Source organism: Pseudophryne corroboree, chromosome 12 (assembly GCF_028390025.1).
Source record: "Pseudophryne corroboree isolate aPseCor3 chromosome 12, aPseCor3.hap2, whole genome shotgun sequence".
NCBI classification, from domain to species: Eukaryota; Metazoa; Chordata; class Amphibia; order Anura; family Myobatrachidae; genus Pseudophryne; species Pseudophryne corroboree.
The window spans coordinates 60,841,404-60,868,411 of record NC_086455.1 but is presented as its reverse complement, the minus strand read 5'-3'; the positions used below and the strand labels follow the sequence as shown (position 1 = coordinate 60,868,411).

Here is a 27,008-nt window from a genome sequence, read left to right as displayed (position 1 = left end):
CGTACGGATACAGTTGGACAATGTCACAACGACGGCTTACATAAACCGTCAAGGGAGAACAAAGAGCAGGATTGCGTTAAAAGAAGCCACAAGGATCTTGTTGGGGGCGGAAAGGCGAAACATCATCCTCTCTGTAGTATTCATTCCAGGTGTGGTGTACTGGGAAGCAGATTATCTCAGTCGCCAGGACATGCATCCGGGAGAGTGGTGCCTGCATCCACAAATTTTTCCCCATAGTAGTGAGGAAATGGAGTCTACCTCAGCTCGACCTAATGGCGTCGCGGAAGAACCACCAGCTGCCCAGTTATGTGTCAAGGACAAGGGATCCAGCAGCAGAAGGAGTGGAAAACGAGAACGAGTATGGGCGATTCTACTCGCACCAGATTGGCCATGCAGGAGTTGGTACTCTGATCTACAAGGGTTGTTAGCGGATGATCCTTGGCGGTTACTTCAAAGAGAGGACATGCTATCTCAAGGCCCGTTTCACCACCCGGACCTGACCAGGATACGTTTCACTGCGTGGCTATTGAAACCCGAATCTTAAGGAACAGAGGGATACCTAGAACGCCCATTCCTACGATGATTGCAGCTAGGAAGCCGGTCACAGCCTGGCACTACTACAGAATTTGGAAGAAGTACATAGATGGGTGTCAGGAACGTGGACGGAATTCGACGACCTTCCACTTATCCAGGCTTTTACTTTTCCTTCAGGCCGGCCTAGAGTTAGGTCTGCGGCTGGGATCTCTGAAGATTCACGTGTCGGCTCTTTTCATCCTTTTTCAACAGCGGTTGGCATCCTTGCCTGAGGTTAAAACCTTTTTACAGGGGGTTCTGAGGATACAGCCCCCTTTTCGTCCTCCCACTGCACCATGGGATTTACATTTGGTGTTAGATTTTTTTGAAATCGCCACTCTTTGAGCCGTTACCGAGAACGGACCTGAAATATCTCTTTTGGACGGTTACGTTGTTGCTGGCCTCGGTTTCAGCTAGGCGGATTTCTGAGTTATGAGCCTTATCGTGTAAGAGTCCTTTTTTGATTTTTCATGAGGATCGGGCGGAACTCCGTACAATAGCGGATTTCTTTCCTAAGGTTGTTTCGGGGTTTCATGCAAACCAACTGATTGTAGTCCCATCTTTCCAATGTATCGCGGATGGGGACATATCCTTGGATGTTGTCCGGGCTTTGCGGGTGTACGTACAGGCTACGTCGTCCTTCTGGAAGTCGGACCATTTGTTTGTCCTTAATGATGGGCCCAAGAAGGGTTGGCCGGCTTCTCAGCAGCCTCTGTCTCGATGGATTGGACTTGCCATTCGGCAAGCCCATATTTCCTGTGGTAAACAGGTTCTGGTACAGATGGGTGCTCATACCACCCGATCAGTGGGTGCCTCCTGGGCGGCTGCCAGATGTGTTTCCACTACTCAACTTTACAGAGCGGCGACGTGATCCTCAGCCCGCACGTTCGCAAAATTTTACAAGTTTGATACCTTTGCGTCCGAAGATTCTAAGTTCGGACGTTTGGTTTTGCAGGCGTTAGATAGCACTCCCTCCCTGGGAGATAACTTTGGGACGTCCCCTAATGTCTACAGTACTGCTCCAGTGTCCCCTAGTGGATGAAAGAGAAAAGAGGGTTTTGGTACTTACCGATAAATCCATTTCTCTGAATCCTCTAGGGGACACTGGACGCCCGCCTAGGTGCTGTCGGCCTACTGTGTTTATGGTTCTTGCTCAACCAGTTCGTGCAAACAGTGTTGGTTTCCGATTCAAGAGGTTTCTTGGATGCTGTTTGATATGTTGTACGGTTCGGTTCCTCGCCAGGTGCTATAGTGTCATGTCCTATTCTCTCAGTCAAATTTTCAAAACTGAGGGAGGAGGGATGTGAAGGGGGAGGAGCCGGCTGTGCAGACAATGCTAATTTTAGATTGTGCCACACCTCCGGTTGCAAGCTTAACACCCCTACTGTATAGGACTCCAGTGTCCCCTAGAGGATTCAGAAAAATGGATTTATCGGTAAGTACCAAAATCCTCTTTTTTTTTTTTTTTGGCATAAATTAATTTTTCTGCAGCGGGTACACTGGGGTTCTACAGGGATAACATCGGGTGTAGAATTGGATCTTTATCCGAGGCACCAACAGGCTAAAAGCTTTGACTGTTCCCAGGATGCTTAGCGCCGCCTCCTCTATAACCCCGCCTCTGTGCACAGGAGCTCAGTTTGGAAGTTGGTGCCTGCAGTGCAGGAAGACAACATCGAGGACTGCGCTGAGCAGCCCTGAAAAGAGCTTTTATTAGAAGAAAGAAGACCTCAGAGCCGCAGCATAGGCACTTAAAAGTGCAATATGTCACTTCTCACATTTCATGCTGCGGCTCCCTCACCTCCCGGTGGCACTGTACACTGCCGTACCCTGGTAGCTGGGTAACTACAGCGGAGGGCTCCGGTTCTTGAATAGGGCACACATACACTGCCGCTGCTCTCTGGGATCGTGTGGCCGCTGCAAGGAGGAGTTAAGAGGGTCCCCCAGGCGGGACCCGCTGTAAACCACGATTCGGCACGGTCTTTGGGAAACGGACCGCGCGCGCTGGCGTGGACACTGTGGCCGTGCAGGTACCCCACTAGACCACCAGGGCAAGGGCACAGGTCGGATTTAGGTAATAATGCGTTTTTCTAAGGCCCGTAGTACCCGATGGTGAAATCCAGCAAGGGGATAAGGCTCTGACCTGTAGCCCCTCCCCCAGCCCCAGGGTGCCATTTACTGCTAATGTTCCCGCCCTGGAGCTGCATCTCTCTCTCTCTCCCTCACTCCAGCGTTTGGGCGCCATTACACACACAGCTGCGCTGAGCTGATCGGGACTGCTGGATGATGTCTCCTCTGTAAAGCCGCCTGCATCATCAGCGTTGTGCATTTACAGGACACTTAAGTATTCTATATGTCTTTAGACAGTGTTAGTTAAGAACAAGTGCATATTGTCAGGGATATTTAGTACAAGTACCCTGTGATATACATCCAGTCTTTACTGTGCATTGATATATCTAAATACTTAATTAGCTTTACTTGAGTAGAGTATTTACTAAAGTATTGCTAGTCCAGTGCAGTTTTATTGTTGTTTGTGATAATTTCTGTATTGTACATGTGACTGTGTGTGTGCCAATAGCTGCTGTGTGATTTCCATTCCGTGTATCTCACATATACTGCTATCCCTATAGTCTGTACCCTGAGGGGGCTAAGTGCATCAGGGTTTTCATATAATATAGTGTTTATCACAGGATATACTCTTTTGGTATTTTCACTATGTATTACAGTCACCATATACCTCTTAAATCCTCCGTATGTGCTCTGCCTGTAGTCACACTAACTGGGGGGATATTTGTTCGGTACTTTGTCTGTTTATATTGTACTGTGCCACCTTAAGGTAAAGCTTTCATATAATGTCAGCTCATCAGGGTGAGGGTTCTGTGGTTGACCCTGCATCCTGCAGTGCTCATGCCATGGATGTCTCTGAGGAAAATATTGCAGATGAGGGTTTAGGTGCTGGGGGCTTTGTACCACTCAGTCAGTCTGCTACAACGGGGACAACTGCTGACCCACTATGGGCTACGTTTTCTAATGTACTGACTACGCTGGTAACTAGACTTGCACCCCCTATGGGACCTCCTGTGCCATTACAGCCACATGTTGTCCCTGCTGTTAATCCGCCATGGGCAGATACTCTGTCCTCGCAGTTACAGGAATTGAATCAGTCTTTGGCCAAGCAAAATCCTAACCCTCGCCCGCCTAGGACCAAGGGGTCATCTAAGCGGGCCATTACGTCCTCACAGTCCACTCATGTTAGATACTTCATCTGATGAAGATGGCGCATATACGGATCCCTCAGACACTGATGTAGATGCTTCTGATGGGGAATCCCTGACCCAAGTGGATGTTCCTGACCTCTTAGAGCAGGCATTCCCAACCACGGTCCTCAAGGCACACCAACAGTGCAGGTTTTAGTGATATCCAGGCTTCAGCACAGATGGTTAAATCAAAATAACTGAGGTACTAATTAAGTCACCTGTGTTCAAGCCTGGATATCACTAAAACCAGGACTGTTAGTGTGCCTTGAGGACCGTGGTTGGGAAACACTGTCTTAGAGGCTATAAGGCTAATTCTTCAAATTGATGATGACGATGAACCACCGGCTCCCTCTAAGAAACCAGATAAGTTTAAGCGTCAGACGGTTACTAAGTTAGTTTTACCACATTCTGACCGTTTAGTTGACATACGTCAGGAATCCTGGGAATATCCAGGAAAAAAATTATCTCTAAGAGGATGCTAGCTCATTATCCCCTCGCTGCAGTTAAGCAAAAATTGGGAAACACTGCCGCCGGTGGACTCACAGGTTGCACGTCTTTTGGTATCATCTGCTCTGCCTGTCACTACCGTCACCTCTCTTAAGGAACTGATTGATAAGCGTGTGGAGGGTTGCTTGAAGTCCATTTACACTCTGGCTGGAGCTGTGCATAGGCCTACTATTGCGGCCTCTTGGGCTGCTATAGCTATAGAGGCCTGGTTTCAGGAAGTTGAAGCGGAACTACCGTCTAATTTTGCTGATAATGCAAAACGGTGTCTTCCATACATTGTTACAGCCTCACATTATATTCAAGAGGCGGCATCGGATGCAGGTATCCTAGCGGTCTACCACGTCTATTCTGGCTTGCCGGATCCTCTGGTTGCGGTCCTGGTCGGTAGATCTGGACTCGAAAAAGACCTTGGAGGTTATCCCTTTTAAGGTAAACATACTTTTTGGGGAAGATCTCAACAAGATTGTTGCTGACTTAGTGTCTGCTAAGACTGCATGTCTGCCTAGTACTACTCCTTTGGCCCCGAAGGCTAAGAGTACTTACTTTCGTTCCTTTCGACCTCCAGGTAAAGCAAAGGGTCAGGCATACCCGAAACAGGCTTGCACTTCCAAATCCACTAAGCCCAAACCTAAACGTGCCAGGGCTGCCCGTCAGCCTGCTGCCAAAACAGACAAGCCTGCTGCATGACGGGGCAGGTCTCCCTCTGGAGGATCCCAGAGTGGGAGGCCGACTTCAACGGTTTGTTCAGGTATGGCTACAGACCACTTAGGACGCCTGGGTAAGGGAAGTCGTCGCTCACGGATACGCCATCTTTTTCAAGAAATGTCCCCCTCGCCAGTTTTGCTCAACAAATGTCCCTTCGGATCCGGTAAAAGCAAAGACACTCCATCTGGTGGTACAATCCGTCCTGGACACGGGAGTGGTAGTGCCGGTGCCTCTGGCTCAGAGAGGCAGGGGGTACTATTCAATGCTGTTCCTAGTCCCAAAACTGAATGGGGCTACTCAGACCATTCTCAACCTCAAGTCTTTGAACAAATTTGTGAAAGTCTCCAAATTCCGTATGGAAACTCTTCGCTCAATTGTTCTGGCCTTGGAGCCCAAGGACTACATGGTATCCCTGGACATACAGGATGCTTACCTGCATATGCTTATTGCAGTGTCACATCAGCAATACCTGCGGTTTGCTATTGGCAACCTACATTTTAAATTCCAGTCCATGCCCTTTGGTCTGACCTCGGCTCCTCAGGTTTTCACCAAGGTCATGGCGATCATGACAGCCCTTCTCCGCCGTCAGGGTATCAGGATCCTGCCGTATCTCGACGACTTGGTGATCCTGGCGAACTCTCCAGAGGTTCTCCTTCGTCATCTGGAACTGACGGTCCAATTCCTGCAAGCGCATGGCTGGCTCATTAACTGGAAGAAGTCTTCCCTGGTTCCTGCTCAGAGCATGATGCACCTGGGAGCACTATTGGACACCCACAACCAGCAGTTGTTTTTGTCTCCGGAGGAGGTCTTGAAGCTTCAGCACAAGGTTAGATGCTTCCTCTCTCACCCACGTGTGTCAATACACTCGGCGATGCAAGTTCTAGGCCTCATGGTGTCGGCTTTCGACATGGTGGAGTATGCTAAATTTCATTCCCACCCTCTGCAGAGGTTGATTCTCTCCAAGTGGGACGGCCTGCCTCACCGGATCAGGTCTCACATGATATCCTTGACTCCGGAGGTCCATCTGTCACTGACCTGGTGGCTGCAGGGCCAACAACTGAGCAGGGGTTGTACATTCTGGATCCCCAATTGGGGCGCGGTGTTGGAGCAACACTCTCTTCAGGGTCGGTAGACCAGGGAGGAATCTCTCCTCCCGATAATAAACATTCTGGAATTGCGGGCAGTGTTCAATGCGTTGACACTAGCCCTGCCTCTAGTACAGAACAGGCCTGTTCAAGTACAGTCAGCAATGCCACCACAGTGGCATACATAAATCATCAAGGTTGCACCCGAAGCCGCAAAGCACTGATGGAAGTGTCAAAGATTCTTCGTTGGGCGGAACGCCCTCTGCCAGCCATATCGGCAGTGTTCATTCCGGGGGTCCTTAACTGGGAAGCGGACTTCCTCAGACGTCAGGACGTACACGACTGAGAGTGGAACCTTCATCCGGAGGTCTTTCAACTCCTCATGGACAAGTGGGGTTTACCAGATGTAGACCTGATGAAGTCTCGACACAATCGCAAGGTTCCGGTCTTCGGAGCAAGGACAAGGGATCCCAGCAGCGTTCGTGGACGCACTGCTAATTCCATGGAACTTTCGACTGCCATACGTGTTCCCTCCGGTGTCACTTCTTGCTTGAGCTTCCTTATCACCCTGGGCAGAAGGAGGAATACTACTTCTAATCTCTCCGGCGTGGCCCAGACGGCATTGGTTCTCAGAACCTGCAGGGTCTGTCGCTAGAGCGTCCGCTTCTGCTTCCGCAGCGCCCAGACCTCCTTGTTCAGGGCCCTTGTGTCTACCAGGAGTTGGCCCTGCTGGCTTTGACGGCGTGGCTCTTGAAGCTTCTGTACTGAGGGCCAAAGGTTTTTCTGAGGAGGTCATTCAAACTATGTTGAAGGCCCGTAAACTGGCTTCTGCTCGGATTTATCATAGGGTCTGGAATTCTTACTTCGCCTGGTGTGCGACTCACAATTCTGATGCATGCAAGTTCATTACTGACAAACTTTTGGCTTTCCTGCAACAGGGCCTGGACTTAGGCCTTCGTCTGGCCTCCTTCAAGGTTCATATTTTCTGCCTTGTCTGTGTGGTTTCAGAGAACAATTGCGTCTTTGTCTGACGTTCATACTTTCACTCAGGGTGTTTTACGGATTCAACCTCCTTATGTCCCGCCTGTGGCTCCTTGGGATTTGTCGCTTTTTCTGGACGCCTTCCAAGAATCTCCATTTGAACCTCTTGAGTCTGTGGACCTTAAGTGGCTTACTCTTAAGGTCTTGTTTTTGCTGGCTATTGCTTCTGCTAGATGGGTTTCAGACATGGGTGCCTTGTCCTGTCAGTCACCCTTTCTGATTTTTCACCGTGACCGTGCGGTTCTTAGAACCCGCCCTGGTTATCTGCCTAAGGTGGTGTCATCTTTCCACCTTAACCAAGAGATTGTGGTTCTGGCTTTTACCTCTTCAGGTTTATCCTCCAAAGAGTGGTCTTTGGATGTGGAACAGGCTGTCCGTATTTATGTGAAGAGAACAGCTTTTCCTCGGAGATCTGATTCCCTTTTTGTCCTTTTTGGTTTTCACAAACGTGGCTGGCCTGCTAACGAGCAGACCGTGGCCAGATGGATTAGAATGGTGATTGCATATGCTTATGTACAGGCTGGCCTTCTAGCTCCTGCTATCATCAAAACTCATTCTACTCGGTCTGTTGGACCTTCTTTGGCGGCCCACCGTGGTGCGACCCTTGAACAATTGTGCAAGGCGGCTACGTGGTCCTCAGTGAACTATGCTTTCAATACATCCGCCTCCCAGGATTCCTCCTTTGGACGCCGGGTTCTTGTGCCCGCTACAGTGCGTCCCCTCCCATGAGGAACTGCTTTAGGACATCCCCGATGTTATCTCTGTGGAACCCCAGTGTACCCCGCTGCAGAAAAGGAGATTCATGGTAAGAACTTACCCTTGTTAAATCTCTTTCTGCGAGGTACACTGGGTTCCACAGGGTGCTCACCCTGACGCACTTAGCTTCTTTGGGTTTGTATGGCATTAGCCGCTGATACCTTCTCCTGTCGTGAGAATGTGGTGTATGTGGCTACTAACGTTTTTTTCTCTTTTACCTGCTACTGCATTGGACTGGTTAACAAAACTGAGTTCCTATGCACGGAGGCGGGGTTATAGAGGAGGTGGTGCTAAGCATCCTGGGAACAGTCAAAGCTTTTAGCCTGTTGGTGCCTCAGATCAAGATCCAACTTTACACCCAATGTTATCCCTGTGGAACCCAGTGTACCTCGCAGAAATAGATTTAACAAAGGTAAGTTCTTACCATAACTCTCCTTTTTCCATCAAAATTCTGCACACAATACCGCATAATGACAACGTGAAAAAAGTTTTTTTTTTTTTAGATTTTTAAAAATTTATTAAAAATAAAAAAACTGGAAATCAGATGTACATAAGTATTCACAGCCTTTGCTCAATACTTTGTTGATGCACCTTTGGCAGCAATTACAGCCTCTAATCTTTTTTAATATGATGCCACAAGCTTGGCACATCTACCTTTGGGCAATTTCGCCCATTCCTCTTTGCAGCACCTCTCAAGCTCCATCAGGTTGGATGGGAAGCGTCTGTGCACTGCCATTTTCATATATTTCCAGAGATGATCAATCGGATTCAAGTCTGGGCTCTGGCTGGGCCTCTCAAGGACATTCACAGAATTATCCTAAAGCCACTCCTTTGATATCTTGGTTGTGTGCTTGGGGTCGTCCTGCTGAAAGATGAACCGTCGCCCCAGTCTAAGGTCAAGAGCGCTCTGGAGCAGGTTTTCATCCAGGATGTCTCTGTACATTGCTGCATTCATCTTTCCCTCTATCTTGACTAGTCTCCCAGTTCCTTCCGCTGAAAAACATCCCCACAGTATGATGCTGCCACCACCGTGCTTTACTGTAGGGATGGTATTGGCCCGGTGATGAGCGGTTCCTGGTTTCCTCCAAACATGACGCTTGGCATTCACGCCAAAGAGTTCAATCTTTGTCTCATCAGTCCAGAGAATTTTGTTTCTCATGGTCTGAGAGTCCTTCAGCTGCATTTTGGCAAGCTCCAGGTGGGCTTTCATGTGCTTTTTACTTAGGAGTGGCTTTTGTCTGGCCACTCTACCATACAGGCCTGATTGGTGGATTGCTGCAGAGATGGTTTCCTTCTAGAAGGTTCTCCTCTCTCTACAGAGGAATTCTGTAGTTCTGACAGAGTGACCATCGGGTTCTTAGTCACCTCCCTGACTAGGGCCCTTCTTCCCCGATCGCTCAGTTTAGACGGCCGGCTAGTTCTAGGAAGAATCAAGGTGGTTTTGAACGTCTTCCATTTACGGATGATGGAGGCCACTGTGTTCATTGGGACTGATAATGTCGATATTATCTTAGACCGCAATGCTATACCTCTAAATACACTTTTACCGTGGAGCCGTTATGGCCGCTAAACTAAAAGCACGTGCTACGCACTTTGTACGCTATTTGCGTACAAAGTCCTGCACGTGGTACGCACTTGGCGTACACACGCTGCGCTGCGTGTACGGAGTACACACAGCGAGCGCACACACAGTTGATAACCTTTAAACCTTGTTAATGATACAATGTAATGATATGCTTATACTTTAAACCCTTAGCAGCAAAGTACTGCAATGATGTAATACCTTTAAACCTTAAGTAGCGCTAGCGATACAAAGTACTCGCAGTGCGTACACCTTATCACTGCTATACACCTTATACAGATAAATCTACTTTAAAGCCCATGCAGGAAAGTGAAAACACAACGCGGATTTGTAGTTGCAACCACAGGGTACTAAGGCCTCCGTGGATTAATTCCAAAAGGTAAAAACAATACAAATCATACACTACAGGCTAACAAGTAAATCTAAACAGAATCATGGCTACAGAGAATGTACATACGTGAGAATGTTTCGCAAGCGCAACCCGAGTCGGTCCTCCGCTGGTCATACAGATAGCGTTTAGAGTCTTCTGACCGGCCAGGCAACAATGGTCTTTTTATACACAACAAGTATACGCAATACAATGGTCACTGTAATCTCATTGTCAATTGGACACAGGGATGTGTTTCTACATTACAGTAAAGGTCATAGGTGGATTTGAAAAGGTGGGCGATGTCTTTCCCCAACTGCTCTTGTGGGTGGTATCCTCTGGATTCCCGCCGCATACATAAAATACAGTAAATACAGTTAATGTTCATATTCTACTTTTGCACATAACTATACGCAGGAACAAGCGATCTTTCTCTAACCACCACCGGAATGTTACCCTCAAAATACCCTACAGCTGGATACTAGATATCACCTTCCAACCTTTATCAGACCCTTCCTATCATGTAAAGGCGAATCTCTCCGTCCAGGAACTGTTTAAACTATCAATACTCGCTGACATAGTCTAGGGGAACTATATCTAAAATGTACGCTATATGGGTTAAATATTATGTAATGTTCTAATAACACGCTACACGCTCACAAACTCCGCCGTAAATACCCATATCACGCGCATGATTGCCGGAGCGATCCTACGCAAATTGCGGATATGTGCACGCACGGAGGACTGAGTGCACGAGCAGCGGGCATGTGCATGGGGTTAGTACAAGGCATATGTATTACAATATATTTCGACTTTGACAGGACATTCAAAGCAGCAGATATTTTTCTGTACTCTTCCCCAGATTTGTGCCTCGAGACAATCCTGTCTCGGAGGTCTACAGACAATTCCTTTGACTTCATGCTTTGTTTGGGCTCAGAGATGTACTGTCAAGTGTGGGACCTTATATAGACAGGTGTGTTCCTTTCCAAATCATGTCCAGTCAACTGAATTTACCACAGGTGGACTCCAATTAAGCTGTAGGAACATCTCAAGGATAATCAGTGGAAACAAGTTGCACCTGAGATCAATTTTGAGCTTCATGGCAAAGGCTGTGAAAAGTTATGTGTTTTGTTAGTTTTTTATTTTTAATAAATTTGCAAAAATCTCAAACTTTTTTTCACGTTGTCATTATGGGGGTACTGTGTGTAGAATTTTGAGGACAAAAATATATTTATTCCATTTTAGAATTAGGCTGTAACATAACAAAATGTGGAAAAAGCGAAGCGCTGTGACTACTTTCTGGATACACTGTATATTTAATGTATGGAGAGTTATTAATGCATCGTACCTCCATCACCAACAGGGCTACATAATCCAGAAGAGAGAGAAAAAGCCAAGCTTGGAGCCAGATAAACCATCCGAAGACATTCTCACGTGAGCAGGCGACATTGCTTACACAGTGCTAAATGAAACCTAGAAAACTAAAACACATCTATTATAAGTACACTCGTGAAAATGTATAATATATGTAACCTGATTTACACCATCTCCGCAGTGTCTGACCAGAATCTGTCCGGTTCCTTTGTCCATTTGGCTATATATAAGCAAGGAAAGTTCTACTATAATGGCAAAACTTTTACTGTTTGCCTAACTTTATTGAATCCTGTGGGATGAAATAAATTTAAATGAAATCAGTGGGGGATATTCCGTTACAGTCAGAAGTTCAGTCAGGGCAGAAAGACGGCACTTACCACCGATAATCTGAACTTTCCGACACTTTAATATTCAATTGAAGTGCCGTTTTTCATCGGAGAGGATCTGACTGTAATTGAATATATTCCCAGTTATTTTAAGTAATAAACTTTCTCTGAGAATGCCTGCAGGTAGCAGGCAAGCCTTTTATTTCTCTAATGACCGGTCCTGACAACCAAGGCACAAGATGTAGTCATATTGTCGACATCCATAAATTCAATACTATTATGTCGACATCAGGACACAGGGACAGGTACAATAGCCCTGGCAATGTAGTTGCCGCACCCGTTGCATGACCAGGGGTGGTACTATGAGGAAAGACAGAGACAACAAATGCTTTTGCAGCTTATTTAGCTTTTTTTCATTTCAGTCTCTAATTAATGATGCTTATCCTGTTTTCTTCTGTGCTATTTCTCTTTGATCTGGATAATTGTGTATTCTCTAGGTATGAGGAATTCCACCCATTCCTCTTCGCACAACATGTCAACAGCCAGTGTGTGACGTTTGAGTCTTTTGATAAGGTGTGTGTAATAATGAGTATATTGCATATTCCTGTCTTTCTAAATCAGGGATACAAGCGGGGCAGCGCACAACGGGGGGCTTCAGCGAACGGGGGGCGGCGTATCGCATGTAATGCGACCAGGCCAGGTACCTTACACCTGACTTTTGTTGCATCACATGTGACCAAGCCAGTTAAGTGGTTAAGAATTGTGCTCATTGACTGTATTTATTTAGCCACATACTGTCCCTTAGCATAATATACTGTGTTGTAAAGTATTTCATTATATAAAATAAAGACTATGAGTAACACTGTGCCTTAATAAATACATGAACTTGTTCTTTATTTTTTATTTTTTTTAAGGCTGTAGATGAATTTTACTCTAAGCTGGAGGGTCAGAAGATTGATATCAAAGCTCTTCATCAGGTGTGTGAATTGTTTTCAGGTAAACCTATGTTTGTGTGTATGTTCTTAAGTTACCACCTTTTATTGGTAAATTTCCTGTTAGGGGGTGTGGTGTGGCAATGGGCGGTGGAAATGAGGGAGCTAACTCATAAATTCAAAGCCTGTCTTTACCAAGCAGTGATGTACATACCAGAGCTACTTTGTCCCCAGCCGTTAAATCTGTACTTGGCCAGCTGACTCTTCCACACATACCAGCTGTCTGCATAATAGCGCGCCAGCGGCAGATGGCAGAGACCAGACATCACACACTGGGCACGAGTTGTAGTTTTACGAGATATCGCAAAACTACAATTCATGTCTTTAGCATGTCCCGTCCCTCTCCCACGCTAAAATGCAAGAGCATTGCTAAGCAGCGATGCGCTTGCATGATGAGGGTTGCCCCTTGCCTCAGCAACCTAGCTGCAAAGGCAGTCGCCAGGCAGCCATGCTTCAGGTTGCAGCGGCTGCGTGTGACGTGATGCAACTGCCGCGGCCCTCCCTACAAACGGACGCATATGATGACAGTTTTAGGTCCTCGTGTGTGTGCGCGCATGCACGGAAGTGCTGAAATCGCCAAATAGCGATTTCAGCACTTCAGCGTTCAATGCTGAATTAGGCCCACAGCACGGATGCAGTCACACCTCAGGCATGGCAACTACAATTCCCAGCTATCTCTTCTTGGAATTACCCACTGAGTATGATGGCATCTTTGGGCACTTGACAGGAGCCACGGCACTCTGGCTGAGAGAGGAAGATTCATGGTAGTTTGAAGGTAATACTGCATGAAACTGGTGTATTAGACTTGTTTCTTCAGTGAAGAATTGGATTGTACAAGTGCGCTCTCAACAACAGCTGGTAGAGGGGTGGTCTAAACCCCAATAAGTAATAGGTTAAATAAAAAAAGGAAAGATATACCAGCGCTGGCTGTATAAGTCAATACAAGACTATTTGGTTGAAAAAAATAAATCACAATTTAATATCACAAATTAAACAATCAAAAAACATTAAAATCATATGATCAGGACCTGTGGTGGGCTGGGAACGTGCCTCACATATGATTATGAAATATGTCTCTAAAGAGCACCATTTTAACCACTTAACTGATGATTTTTCCCCTCAAAAACGTTCATAACATTGTTTTCGTAAACATTTTTTATTTAATATAATTGAAAAAGTATTTTTTTTAAAATATTTAAATATTACATCACGCACATCTGCAGAACGGATCTCCTCGTCAAGTACTGGGGGACACAGTGGGGCGGCACGGTCGCATGTGATCTGACCATGCCAGTTAAGTGGTTTAAACATCCAAATCGGATGAAATAGCGCCGTATTTGGCACGAATATGTGCATCTTTTCAAGACTCTCTATGTTTTAAATCAATGGGACTTTCGTGTACATAAGAGACCATGTGACTTTGATCTCCAATCACATAGTAGCCGTTCTCTGATCTCACTGGGAGTCCGATCATGCGACCTAAACGGGTCACGTGACCGGACTTTACGCATACATAGAAATGGTAATAATGTTTTAAATTGTTTAAATGCCCGTTTGGTTAATTTGTTTGTAATTCATCTATATGGGACCAAGGGGGACTCCAATTAGGATAGTTTCCAACTGTTTTAAGTAATGGTTTGGTTGATTGTTTTATTGGCTGCGTACAAGTGCCATTTATCAAGCCACTCTGGAGGGTATAAAAGGAGATCCCCTGGACACTACACATATGCTCCTAAGAAAGCTGGACACACAATATATATCAGTGAAACGCGCTGAGCCTTTCGCCACCTACGCCCTAATTGGAGGTGATCTCTCCTTCTGGCAACATTTTGGAATCTTTATCCCTTTTGAAATTTCGTCACAAGCAGCGGTTGTCAGCATACAAAGAATGTCTAGCTGACTCGTTTGGAGATTGCATTCCCCTTACCAGATATTGCTTCAGTGGTTTCGTCACCCCATCAGCACCAAAAGGACATCCCAGCTGTTAACGAAGGGACGAACATTAAATTCCAACGATCACCATTGCTGATTCATCAGGAGATTGCACTCTCCCCACCAGATATCATCGTTCCAGTGGTTTCATCACCCCATCAGCACTAAAAGGACATCCCAGCTGTCAATTAGGGGGCGACTACCTACTTCAAACGATCACCACTGGTAATATCCATTCAAGGTCTGCTGACCTAGACTTTCAATTCACTTAATATCATTATTGGGACTGCCCATTTTTTTCAGAAGGGAGATTCCTAGCCAGAATAAGTTTATTATTGGGCGATGAGTGGCTGAATACTTGCACATATTTTATTATATATGTGATTTTATTGTTTTTTGATTGTTTAATTTCTGATATTAAAATGTGATTTTTTTTCAACCAAATAGTCTTATATTGACTTATACAGCCAACGCTGGTATACCTTTCTTTTTTTTGTTTCTTCAGTGGTCAGACAACTTGACCCACTGGATTCTGAGCAGTGCTGCGTGAAGCTTTGATTTCACTGGCCATCACCATGGTAACAAGGTATCATTAGGCCCACATGCTAGAGCCCCAACTACCGGTGATAACTTTCTGATGCTCATTGTTATTTAGTTTGAAGCAAGTGATCAATTGGCTCATGCCGTTATCTTAGATTTAAATTCCCAGACATTTTGGGGTCCATTAATGATCCAGTGAAAAGTGTAGAGAAGTGAGCCAGTGGAGAAGTTGCCCATATCAACCAATCAGCTGCTACATATATAATTTTCTCTATCGTCCTAAGTGGATGCTGGGGTTCCTGAAAGGACCATGGGGAATAGCGGCTCCGCAGGAGACAGGGCACAAAAGTAAAGCTTTTACAGGTCAGGTGGTGTGTACTGGCTCCTCCCCCCATGACCCTCCTCCAGACTCCAGTTAGATTTTTGTGCCCGGCCGAGAAGGGTGCAATTCTAGGTGGCTCTCATAAAGAGCTGCTTAGAGAGTTTAGCTTAGGTTTTTTATTTTACAGTGATTCCTGCTGGCAACAGGATCACTGCAACGAGGGACAGAGGGGAGAAGAAGTGAACTCACCTGCGTGCAGGATGGATTGGCTTCTTGGCTACTGGACATGAAGCTCCAGAGGGACGATCACAGGTACAGCCTGGATGGTCACCGGAGCCACGCCGCCGGCCCCCTCACAGATGCTGAAGCAAGAAGAGGTCCAGAATCGGCGGCTGAAGACTCCTGCAGTCTTCTTAAGGTAGCGCACAGCACTGCAGCTGTGCGCCATTTTCCTCACAGCACACTTCACACGGCAGTCACTGAGGGTGCAGGGCGCTGGGAGGGGGGCGCCCTGGGAGGCAAATGAAAACCTTTAAAAAGGCTAAAAATACCTCACATATAGCCCCAGAGGCTATATGGAGATATTTACCCCTGCCTAAATGTACTAAATAGCGGGAGACGAGCCCGCCGGAAAAGGGGCGGGGCCTATCTCCTCAGCACACGGCGCCATTTTCTGTCACAGCTCCGCTGGTCAGGAAGGCTCCCAGGTCTCTCCCCTGCACTGCACTACAGAAACAGGGTATAACAGAGAGGGGGGGCAAAATAAATGGCAATATATCAATATAAAAGCAGCTATAAGGGAGCACTTAATCATAAGGCTATCCCTGTCATATATAGCGCTTTTTGGTGTGTGCTGGCAGACTCTCCCTCTGTCTCCCCAAAGGGCTAGTGGGTCCTGTCTTCGTATAGAGCATTCCCTGTGTGTCTGCTGTGTGTCGGTACGTGTGTGTCGACATGTATGAGGACGTTATTGGTGTGGAGGCGGAGCAATTGCCAAATATGAGGATGTCACCTCCTAGGGGGTCGACACCAGAATGGATGCCTTTATTTGTGGAATTACGGGATAGCGTCAACTCGCTTAAGCAGTCGTTTGCCGACATGAGGCGGCCGGACACTCAATTAGTGCCTGTCCAGGCGCCTCAAACACCGTCAGGGGCTGTAAAACGCCCCTTGCCTCAGTCGGTCGACACAGACCCAGACACAGGCACTGATTCCGGTGGTGAAGGTGACGAATCAACCGTATTTTCCAGTAGGGCCACACGTTATATGATTTTGGCAATAAAGGAGATGTTACATTTAGCTGATACTACAGGTACCACTAAACAGGGTATTATGTGGGGTGTGAAAAAACTACCAGTAGTTTTTACCGAATCAGAAGAATTAAATGACGTGTGTGATGAAGCGTGGGGTGCCCCGATAAAAAACTGCTAATTTCAAAGAAGTTATTGGCTTTATACCCTTTCCCGCCAGAGGTTAGGGAGCGCTGGGAAACACCTCCTAGGGTGGACAAAGCGCTAACACGCTTATCAAAACAAGTGGCGTTACCCTCTCCTGAGACGGCCGCACTTAAAGATCCATCAGATAGGAGGATGGAAAATATCCAAAAAGGTATATACACACATGCAGGTGTTATACTACGACCAGCTATTGCGACTGCCTGGATGTGCAGTGCTGGGGTAGTTTGGTCAGAGTCCCTGATCGAAAATATTGATACCCTGGACGGGGACAATATTTTACTGTCGTTAGAACAAATAAAGGATGCATTTCTTTATATGCGTGATGCACAGAGAGATATCTGCACACTGGCATCACGGGTAAGTGCTATGTCCATTTCGGCCAGAAGAGCTTTATGGACACGACAGTGGACAGGCGATGCGTAGAGGAGTTATTTGGGGTCGGTCTATCGGATTTGGTGGCCACGGCTACGGCCGGGAAATCCACCTTTCTACCTCAAGTCACTCCCCAACAGAAAAAGGCACCGACTTTTCAACCGCAGCCTTTTCGTTCCTTTAAAAATAAGAGAGCAAAGGGCTATTCATATCTGCCACGAGGCAGAGGACGAGGGAAGAGACAGCAACAGGCAGCTCCTTCCCAGGAACAGAAGCCCTCCCCGGCTTCTACAAAAGCCTCAGCATGACGCTGGGGCTTCGCAAGCGGACTTGGGGGCGGTAGGCGGTCGTCTCAAAAATTACAGCGCGCAGTGGGCTCACTCGCAGGTAAATCCCTGGATCCTGCAGATAATATCTCAGGGGTACAGGTTGAAATTAGAGACAGAGCCACCTCGCCGTTTCCTGAAGTCGGCTTTACCAACGTCCCCCTCAGAAAGGGAGACGGTTTTGGAAGCCATTCACAAGCTGTATTCTCAGCAGGTGATAGTCAAGGTACCTCTTCTACAACAAGGGAAGGGGTATTATTCCACTCTTTTTGTGGTACCGAAGCCGGATGGCTCGGTAAGGCCTATTCTAAATCTGAAGTCCTTGAACCTGTACATAAAGAAGTTCAAGTTCAAGATGGAGTCACTCAGAGCAGTGATAGCGAACCTGGAAGAAGGGGACTTTATGGTATCCTTGGACATCAAGGATGCGTATCTCCACGTTCCAATTACCCCTCACACCAGGGGTACCTCAGGTTCGTTGTACAAAACTGTCACTATCAGTTTCAGACGCTGCCGTTTGGTTTGTCCACGGCACCTCGGGTCTTTACAAAGGTAATGGCCGAGATAATATTTCTTCTTCGAAGAAAAGGCGTATTAATTATCCCATACTTGGACGATCTCCTAATAAGGACAAGGTCCAGAGAACAGCTAGAGATGGGTTTAGCACTATCTCAAGAGGTGCTAAAGCAGCACGGATGGATTCTGAATATTCCAAAATCCCAATTAATGCCGACAACTCGTCTGCTGTTCCTGGGGATGATTCTGGACACAGTTCAGAAAAAGGTTTTTCTTCCCGAAGAAAAAGCCAAGGAGTTATCTGACCTGGTCAGGAACCTCCTAAAACCAGGAAAGGTGTCTGTACATCAATGCACGAGAGTCCTGGGAAAAAATGGTAGCTTCTTACGAAGCAATCCCTTTCGGCAGATTCCATGCAAAGGGATCTGTTGGACAAATGGTCAGGGTCGCATCTTCAGATGCACCTGCGGATAACCCTGTCGCCGAGGACAAGGGTATCCCTTCTGTGGTGGTTGCAGGAGGCTCATCTATTGGAGGGCCGCAGATTCGGCATGCAGGATTGGATCCTGGTGACCACGGATGCCAGCCTGAGAGGCTGGGGAGCAGTCACACAGGGAAGAAATTTCCAGGGAGTGTGGTCGAGCCTGAAAAAGTCTCTTCACATAAGCATTCTGGAACTAAGAGCAATCTACAATGCTCTAAGCCAGGCGGAACCTCTGCTTCAAGGAAGACCGGTGTTGATCCAGTCGGACAACATCACGGCAGTCGCCCATGTAAACAGACAGGGCGGCACAAGAAACAGAATGGCAGAAGCTGCCAGGATCCTTCGCTGGGCGGAGAATCACGTGATAGCACTGTCAGCAGTATTCATCCCGGGCGTGGACAACTGGGAAGCAGACTTCCTCAGCAGACACGACCTTCACCCGGGAGAGTGGGTACTTCATCCAGAAGTTTTCCACATGCTATTAAACCGTTGGGTAAAACCAATGGTGGACATGATGGCGTCTCGCCTCAACAAGACACTGGACAGTTATTGCGCCAGGTCAAGAGATCCGCAGGCAATAGCTGTGGACGCGTTGGTAACACCTTGGGTGTACCAGTCCGTATATGTGTTTCCTCCTCTGCCTCTCATACCAAAGGTATTGAGGATTATACGGCAAAGAGGAGTAAGACTAGTGGCTCCGGATTGGCCAAGAAGGACTTGGTACCCGGAACTTCAAGAGATGGTCACGGACGATCCGTGGCCTCTACTTCTGAGAAGGGACCTGCTTCAGCAGGGTCCTTGTCTTTTTCAAGACTTACCGCGGCTGCGTTTGACGGCATGGCGTTTGAATGCCAGATCCTAAAAGGAAAAGGCATTCCAGAAGAAGTCATTCCTACCTTGATAAAGGCAAGGAAGGAAGTCACCGCGAAGCATTATCGCCGTATTTGGCGAAAATATGTTGCGTGGTGCGAGCAGCGGAGTGCTCCGATGGAGGAATTTCAACTGGGTCGTTTTCCTACATTTCCTGCAATCAGGATTGTCTATGGGTCTCAAATTGGGATCTATTAAGGTTCAAATTTCGGCCCTATCAATATTCTTCCAAAGAGAATTGGCCTCAGTCCCTGAGGTCCAGATTTTTATCAAAGGAGTACTGCATATACAGCCTCCTGTGGTGCCTAAGGTGGCACCGTGGGATCTAAATGTAGTTTTAGATTTCCTCAAATCCAATTGGTTTGAACCACTAAAGAATGTGGATTTGAAATATCTCACATGGAAAGTGACTATGTTACTGGCCCTGGCTTCGGCCGGGAGAGTATCTGAACTGGCGGCTTTGTTTTATAAAAGCCCTTATTTAATTTTCCATTCGACATAGGGCAGAGCTGCGGACGCGTCCGCATTTTCTCCCTAAGGTGGTATCAGCGTTTCACCTGAACCAGCCTATTGTAGTGCCTGCGGCTACAGACGACTTGAAGGACTCCAAGTTGTTGGACGTTGTCAGAGCCTTAAAAATATACATTTAAAGGACGGCTGGAGTCAGAAAATCTGACTCGCTGTTTATACTGTATGCACCCAACAAGTTGGGTGCACCTGCTTCTAAGCAGTCGATTGCTCGTTGGATTTGTAACAAAATTCAACTTGTACATTCTGTGGCAGGCCTGCCACAGCCTAAATCTGTTAAGGCCCATTCCGCAAGGAAGGTGGGCTCATCTTGGGCGGCTGCCCGAGGGGTCTCGACATTACAACTCTGCCGAGCAGCTACGTGGTCAGGGGAGAACACGTTTGTAAATTTTTACAAATTTGATACCCTGGCAAAGGAGGACCTGGAGTTCTCTCATTCGGTGCTGCAGAGTCATCCGCACTCTCCCGCCCGTTTGGGAGCTTTGGTATAATCCCCATGGTCCTTTCAGGAACCCCAGCATCCACTTAGGACGATAGAGAAAATAAGAATTTACTTACCGATAATTCTATTTCTCGGAGTCCGTAGTGGATGCTGGGCGCCCATCCCAAGTGCGGATTATCTGCAATACTTGTACATAGTTATTGTTAACTAATTCGGGTTATTGTTTAGGAAGCCATCTTTCAGAGGCTCCTCTGTTATCATACTGTTAACTGGGTTTAGATCACAAGTTGTACGGTGTGATTGGTGTGGCTGGTATGAGTCTTACCCGGGATTCAAAATCCTCCCTTATTGTGTACGCTCGTCCGGGCACAGTACCTAACTGGAGTCTGGAGGAGGGTCATGGGGGGAGGAGCCAGTACACACCACCTGACCTGTAAAAGCTTTACTTTTGTGCCCTGTCTCCTGCGGAGCCGCTATTCCCCATGGTCCTTTCAGGAACCCCAGCATCCACTACGGACTCCGAGAAATAGAATTATCGGTAAGTAAATTCTTATTTTATAGAATGCACTTGATAAATGTTACTTCAAAGCTGATTGGTTGCCATGGGCAACTTCTCCGCTGGCACAATTCTCCACTCCTCTTTTCATTGCTTCATGAAGAGACCACTTTATGTTTGAGATTAGTTACCGTCCAGACTCTGGACATGTCTTATGGTTACCAGAATGTCTGGAGCAATCTGGGAATGGTGGTTACCCTAATGTGTTTCTATAAAATGATACGAAGTACTTCTTTTTTGCAATATACATAATTGCAGATTCTAGAAAAATACATCCCTGAATACTTGGGAAAATGCTTCCTAAATATTCGTCTGTATCTGTTTTCATTTCTTTATCATCCACTAGGGGTCACTGGAGTACTCTTGGGATATGGACGGGCGTAGCCGAACAAAGGCACTGAATATTTAAATTTAGGACTCTTCCCCCCCCTCCATATCCCCGAGTACCTCAGTGTACTCTCTCAGTGTTTTTTCGGTGCTCACAGCACGAACATTGGCTTGTGGTATAACCACACTTGGATTTTTATTTTTAATTTTTATTTTTAATTTTTATTTTTACACTTAGCACATCCCTTCCCAGTTTCTGGAAAAACATGGGTCCGGGATAGTGCCGCTGCACGGGCAGCGAATGGCGTGTCGGTCCTCACAAAGAGCACCCTCACAGCCACAGGCGCTAAGCGCATGGCGTGTCGGTCCTCACAAAGAGCACCCTCACAGCCACAGGCAGACACTGTATCCTACTGCAACTGGACGGAGCTTACAGAAAGAAGCCCCGTCACAGCCAGGATGAAAGCCCCGTCACAATCTGGACGGAGCTTACAGAGTGCGGCACTACAAGGTATGGTGGGGGGTCAGGGCGGTCAGCTCACGCGGCCGCCCTGCTGTGTGGGGAAAGCCTTTATTGTTACCACCGCTTTGCCCGCCGCTTACAGCGCGCTCATTAGCAGGATACCCCGCTGAACGAAGAGAGCGGCCGCACGTCACTCACAGACGCCGGCCGCTCTCCCAGCCACTGTACCAGAACTCTGCCACTGTAGAAACGTATCCGAGCGGCCGCACGTCATTCAAAGACGCCGGCCGCTCTCCCAGCCACTGTACCAGAACTCTGCCACTGTAGAAACGTATCAGAGCGGCCGCACGTCATTCAAAGACGCCGGCCGCTCTCCCAGCCACTGTACGCGAGCGCCGCCCAAGCAGCCACTCTGCGTACCCGTGTCTAAAGCTCCGAGCGGCCGTACGTCACTAAAGACGCCGGCCGCTCTTCCAGCGCTGCACCCGGCCACTGCTGTATGAGGCGCCGCCCGTTCTTCCGGAGGGCTCCCCGGCGCAATATAGCAGCGCTCCCCGGGTTTCCCTAGGCTCCCTGCACTCGCTTCCGGCCGCTGCACAGGGAGAAGCTAAAAGCTACATCACAAGCAGCGCGGCTGCAGGGGGGTGACGGTGAGTAAAGCCCATAGCAGCAGCAAAGGCTGCATGGGTTAAGAGACTGCTCAGTTTTAAATAAGAGACTGCTCAGTTTTAAACAAGTTATTGACCCATAGCAGCAGCAAAGGCTGCTTGGGAATAAGATATATTGGAAATAATACATCACTGCAGGCAGTGTTGAGTAAAGCCCATAGCAGCAGAAGGCTGCATGGGTTAAGAGACTGCTTAGTGTTTAAACAGTTAATGGAAATAACTGGAAGGCTAGCTAAAGCATAAGGCTGCAAGATAATGTATTGTAAACTGCACGGATTTTACTGTATAATAGACCTGTAACTGTAGAATAGGCTATTAAGCCTATATTTAATGTATAATAGGCTATTAAGCCTATATTAACACTGCAGCAGGTAACCTGTCCTGTGATTTTCAGTGGAAGCATGGCATGACGGTCATTTTAATCATTGCTGTTCTTACAGGTTATAATTCCAGAACATTCCGCCCATACACCTATACTCCACAAGGAGGCGCAGGGGTGTTAGTGGGAAGTTTTTGGTTCAGTTTCACATAAGTTAGCCATGTAATCTGTATTTCTACTTAATTCTAGAACATTCCTGCCCTACATCTCTAAGCCACCAGAGGCGCAGGGAAGTTAGTAGGAATTTGGTTCGGGTTTCATATGCCCATGTGAACTGCTTTTCACATAAAGAATACTTTGATTTCTCTTCATATCGAATAAATCTTTCGGTTTTTGCTAAAGATTTCCGAAGAGAGAAACAAGCTTGAGTTTCATATGAATAGGCTGTTCAGCAATAACATATATATATATATGACACATAATAACTTCATTAAGCCGTGCAAGTGTCTGTCTGTTGCCTATTGTGGTGTCTGTCTACATAGCGAGTAGGGCTATAGTGCAGACTAAAAATAATTTTAAAAATCCTATGTTAACATTGGCAATTCAAATTAAAAGAGCGGTAACATCGGAGTCTCGGAATGTCTCCGCCAGCTCTAACAAAAGACAGTCTTTCCAAAGGGCCAATTTCCCTTTGGGTACCAGAGTGTTTATTTCACTGGTCTTATAATTTAATGCACGATTCTATGTCAAATTTCACACCGATAACTACGAGTGAGAAGGGTACATTAGTCCAGTACTCAGATAGTGCGGGGGCTTTTTAACAACCATACATAATCGTTTCCAAAAGGACGCGATCCGCCATTGGTAGATGATTTTCTGTCAAACATTATAAAAACCCAGGATACATTTGGGTCACTAGAATCTATGTATGAAACAATGACGATCACTGGTAAAAGAAGCTGCAGAGTATATCTGTAAAGCTTCTGCTAACGCCGGTTATTTTCATTGTCGCTAGTTAAGCGCGACAAGGCCAGAGCTTGTTTGCTCATAAATTTGATATACTTGTAACGGTATTTTATCCCTTTATGATATTCAGCCATTACCGCATACAGTATACTTGTAACGGCGTTTTATCCCTTTATAAGAAACAGTCACGCCTTGTAACGACAGGACGTTACAGTCAGCAAGCCAGTGGTTTGATGACCTCTTTTATGTGGAAGCGCGTCTTTACATGTTACATTTGCGAGGTTTCAGGACTTCAACTCATACATGTCTCAGCTATTTACAGCTTAAAGTACAAAACTGCCTCTGTCGAACGGTTTGGCAGGTTGTCATTTAGTCTTTGCTGGTTTATAAACCAGGCAGTAGTACGCCAACAGAGTCAGAGTTACTTATTCCCTTCTGTTTGAGCAAAACCAAACAGCTCCGTCGCAATATCAATCAGCAAGTCATTTACTACAGTTAGAAAATGGATTTTCTGCGGTTAGTATTTGCTTATTGGAGCCACAAAATTTGCATAATTGCATTTGATCTTCACAATGCGTATTTACCCAGTCCGGTTTGTTCATCACAGGTTCTAGCGTTTGCAAATCGCCACAACCATTAACCATTTCATGTCTACCGTTGCTTATCGCTTTGGGTATTTACCAAAGTGATGTTGGGATGATAGCTCATCTCACATAAGAACTCTGTCTCAACAAAGTTCCTCTAACTTGCGCTACTAAGGTATACTGCGGTAGCAGATCAAGTTCGAAAACAATCGCATCTAATTCCGTCTAAACGATGTCAATTCCTAGGTAAGATTATAAATACGGTAAATCAAAGACTTTTACCTACTACACCAGCAAGAACAAATGTACATCTAGTAATTAGCACAAAACACGCACACTAGCGGTACATTGGTGTATTCACCTATTAAGAATAAAGATGTGTTTTCAATTTAGTTCGCCACCCTTCACTCGCGTTTCCCACAGAGGGACAAGGGTGCATATACTCTGGACGACAGGCGCAGAGGGTCAGGATTTGTAGTTAAAATCAGCGACAAAGGTTCTAAAACACGACAGATTGCGGTCGATAAATGTCCTAGAACTCTGTGCATTTTACAATGCAATACATGATTCGCTTTCAGTCTGACCAGGGATATACTCTGGTTTCTCTTCAGAACGAATAAATCTTTCGCCTTTTACTAAAGATTTCCGTGGAGAGGAACAACCGTGAGTTTCATGTAAATTTTTGATGCCTGCCTCACGCTGGCCTTAAGCAGTCAAACAAGGCAACGGCAGTTGCATACACAACAACCAGTGAGAACCAAGAAGCCGCATGGCAATGCGGCATGAGAACCAAGAAGCCGCATGGCAATGCGGCATGTGACTCAAATCCTCAATGGCTCAGAACACCATTATGTGAAAATGTCAAGAGATCATTCCGTGAGTGGACATCTGTTAGACAGAGGATCTCACCCGTCAGGATTTGGATCCTGAAAACTGGACATTAAATCCAGAGGTGTGTCATATGTGAGTCCACAGAAGGGGGTTACCCTCAAGTATACATGATGGCATCTCGCCACAATTAGAAAAGCTCAGTATGTGTACAAAACAGATCACAAGGGCAGTGGCGGTGGAGTCTCTCACATTCATGTGGTCATTCAGCATCGTGTATCTGGCTCCACCATTTTCCGCTGCTCTCTCCGTTGCCAAAACGGATCATAAGACAGTTTGTCACAGTCATACTGGTGGTATCTCATGGGTTTCGGAGAAGTTTGCTTCTCGAATTTTCAAGGAATACTTGCACACGATCTTGGCCCGCTCATAATACGTCCAACCTGTTACATCAGGGAACGTTAGTTTACCCATAGTTACCTATGTACCTATTATCTATGTACCGCAGCTGCGGTTGACGGGGTGAGGGTTCAGACCGCCCTCTTAAGAAATAGAGCATTACAGTATCGGTTATACCAACCATGTTACGAAATAGTAAGCCGCTTAAGGCAGCTCATTATTACAAAATTTCGTGTGCTTACATAGGTTGTAAACCTCGGAAGTTTCCAACATCATCCTTCAAGTTACCCGTATTCTGTTAAACGGGGTGGGATGGAAAACTGAGTTGATCTGCACTAAGAGTGCAGGTATCTGTGTGGTAAACTTATTTTCAAAGACGTTTGCCTCTATTTGCGTCTGTACACATCTTTCTACAAGGTGTCATCAAAGTTCAGACTCTATTTATCCCACCTACAGCGCCAGGCGACTTGCAGTTGGGTTCAGATTTCTTACAGTTTTCATATTTTGAACCTTTTCAACAAATGGGAATTAAGTTTCTCACTTTGGAAAACATTTTTCTTCTAGCCTTGGCTTCGGCAAGGGTTTTGTTTTCATATTTGGGTGCCTTGTATTCCAAGCCACCGTATTTGAGTTTTCTCATGACAAAGCAGATCTTCGGACGAATCACGCTTTCGTATTCTTCACATCAATATACCAATAGGGGTTCCTGTGTGGACAGCACATTCTAGAATTCTGAATGTGGTACACGCATTACGCGTTTATATATGTCCCGAACGTCAACAGTGCGTGATATGAATCCGTTGTTTGTTCTCTATGATACTGCCAACTGGGGTTAGCCAGTTTCTCAGCAGACATTATCCAGTTGGGTAATAATAATGACTACAAGTCAGGCTTACTTTAAGGCTAAGTTACAATCGCCTACGTCAGTAATAGCTCATCCCACAGGTTCTGTGGGAATGTCAGACCCAGTGGGTCGTGGAGCGTCTAAAACGCGGCTATATAGCCTTCATGTGCACCACGTTTGTGCACGTTTACACGTTATAAATGGTGGCGCCATCAGCATCTAGCTTTGGGCTGCCTACTGTTACAAGTATCAAACAGCTCTCCCGCCCACGAGGGAAGCTTTGGTACGTCCCAAGAGTACTCCAGTGACCCCTAGTGGATGATAAAGAAAATAGGATTTTGGTACTTACCAGGTAAATCCTTTTCTTTGAATCCATAGGGGGCACTGGACGCCCACCCAGAGCAGTTTTACCTGGGTTGTTTTAAGCTCAAGGGAGCTTAGGGTAACAAGTTTTACTTGATTGATATTAAGCTCAGAGGAGCTTATGGTAACACATTTTCACCGATTGGTTCAAATTATAAAGTTCTATCGGTTATGGTGTCAACTGTTTAGTTGACAGTAAGGTTATGGGTCAACATTGTTGTTGTCCGTTATGTTATAGGTATTCTCCATGGTCAACCTCTCTATATCGTTCCTGTTCGCTCAGTAAAAAAACACTGAGAGAGTACACTGAGGTACTCGGGGATATGGAGGGGGGGGAAGA

At 46.4% G+C, this 27,008-nt stretch overlaps 1 protein-coding gene and 2 non-coding genes across 4 annotated transcripts in view; all 3 read left to right on the top strand.

Moving 5' to 3' along the window:
* The window catches only part of NEMF (nuclear export mediator factor), a 191,266-nt gene that overhangs the window by 8,459 nt on the left and 155,799 nt on the right, over positions 1 to 27,008 (top strand). For both annotated transcript variants that reach the window (XM_063947548.1, XM_063947547.1), the window contains exons 9-11: positions 11,234 to 11,304; positions 12,068 to 12,143; positions 12,485 to 12,547. In XM_063947548.1, the coding sequence (XP_063803618.1) occupies positions 11,234 to 11,304; positions 12,068 to 12,143; positions 12,485 to 12,547 (210 nt within the window). The remainder of the gene's footprint in view (positions 1 to 11,233; positions 11,305 to 12,067; positions 12,144 to 12,484; positions 12,548 to 27,008) is intronic.
* Positions 23,037 to 23,147, top strand: LOC134981622 (U5 spliceosomal RNA). The gene has a single exon (XR_010190731.1). It is a non-coding gene; the product is annotated as a U5 spliceosomal RNA (small nuclear RNA).
* LOC134981563 (U5 spliceosomal RNA) lies at positions 24,826 to 24,939 on the top strand. The gene has a single exon (XR_010190692.1). It is a non-coding gene; the product is annotated as a U5 spliceosomal RNA (small nuclear RNA).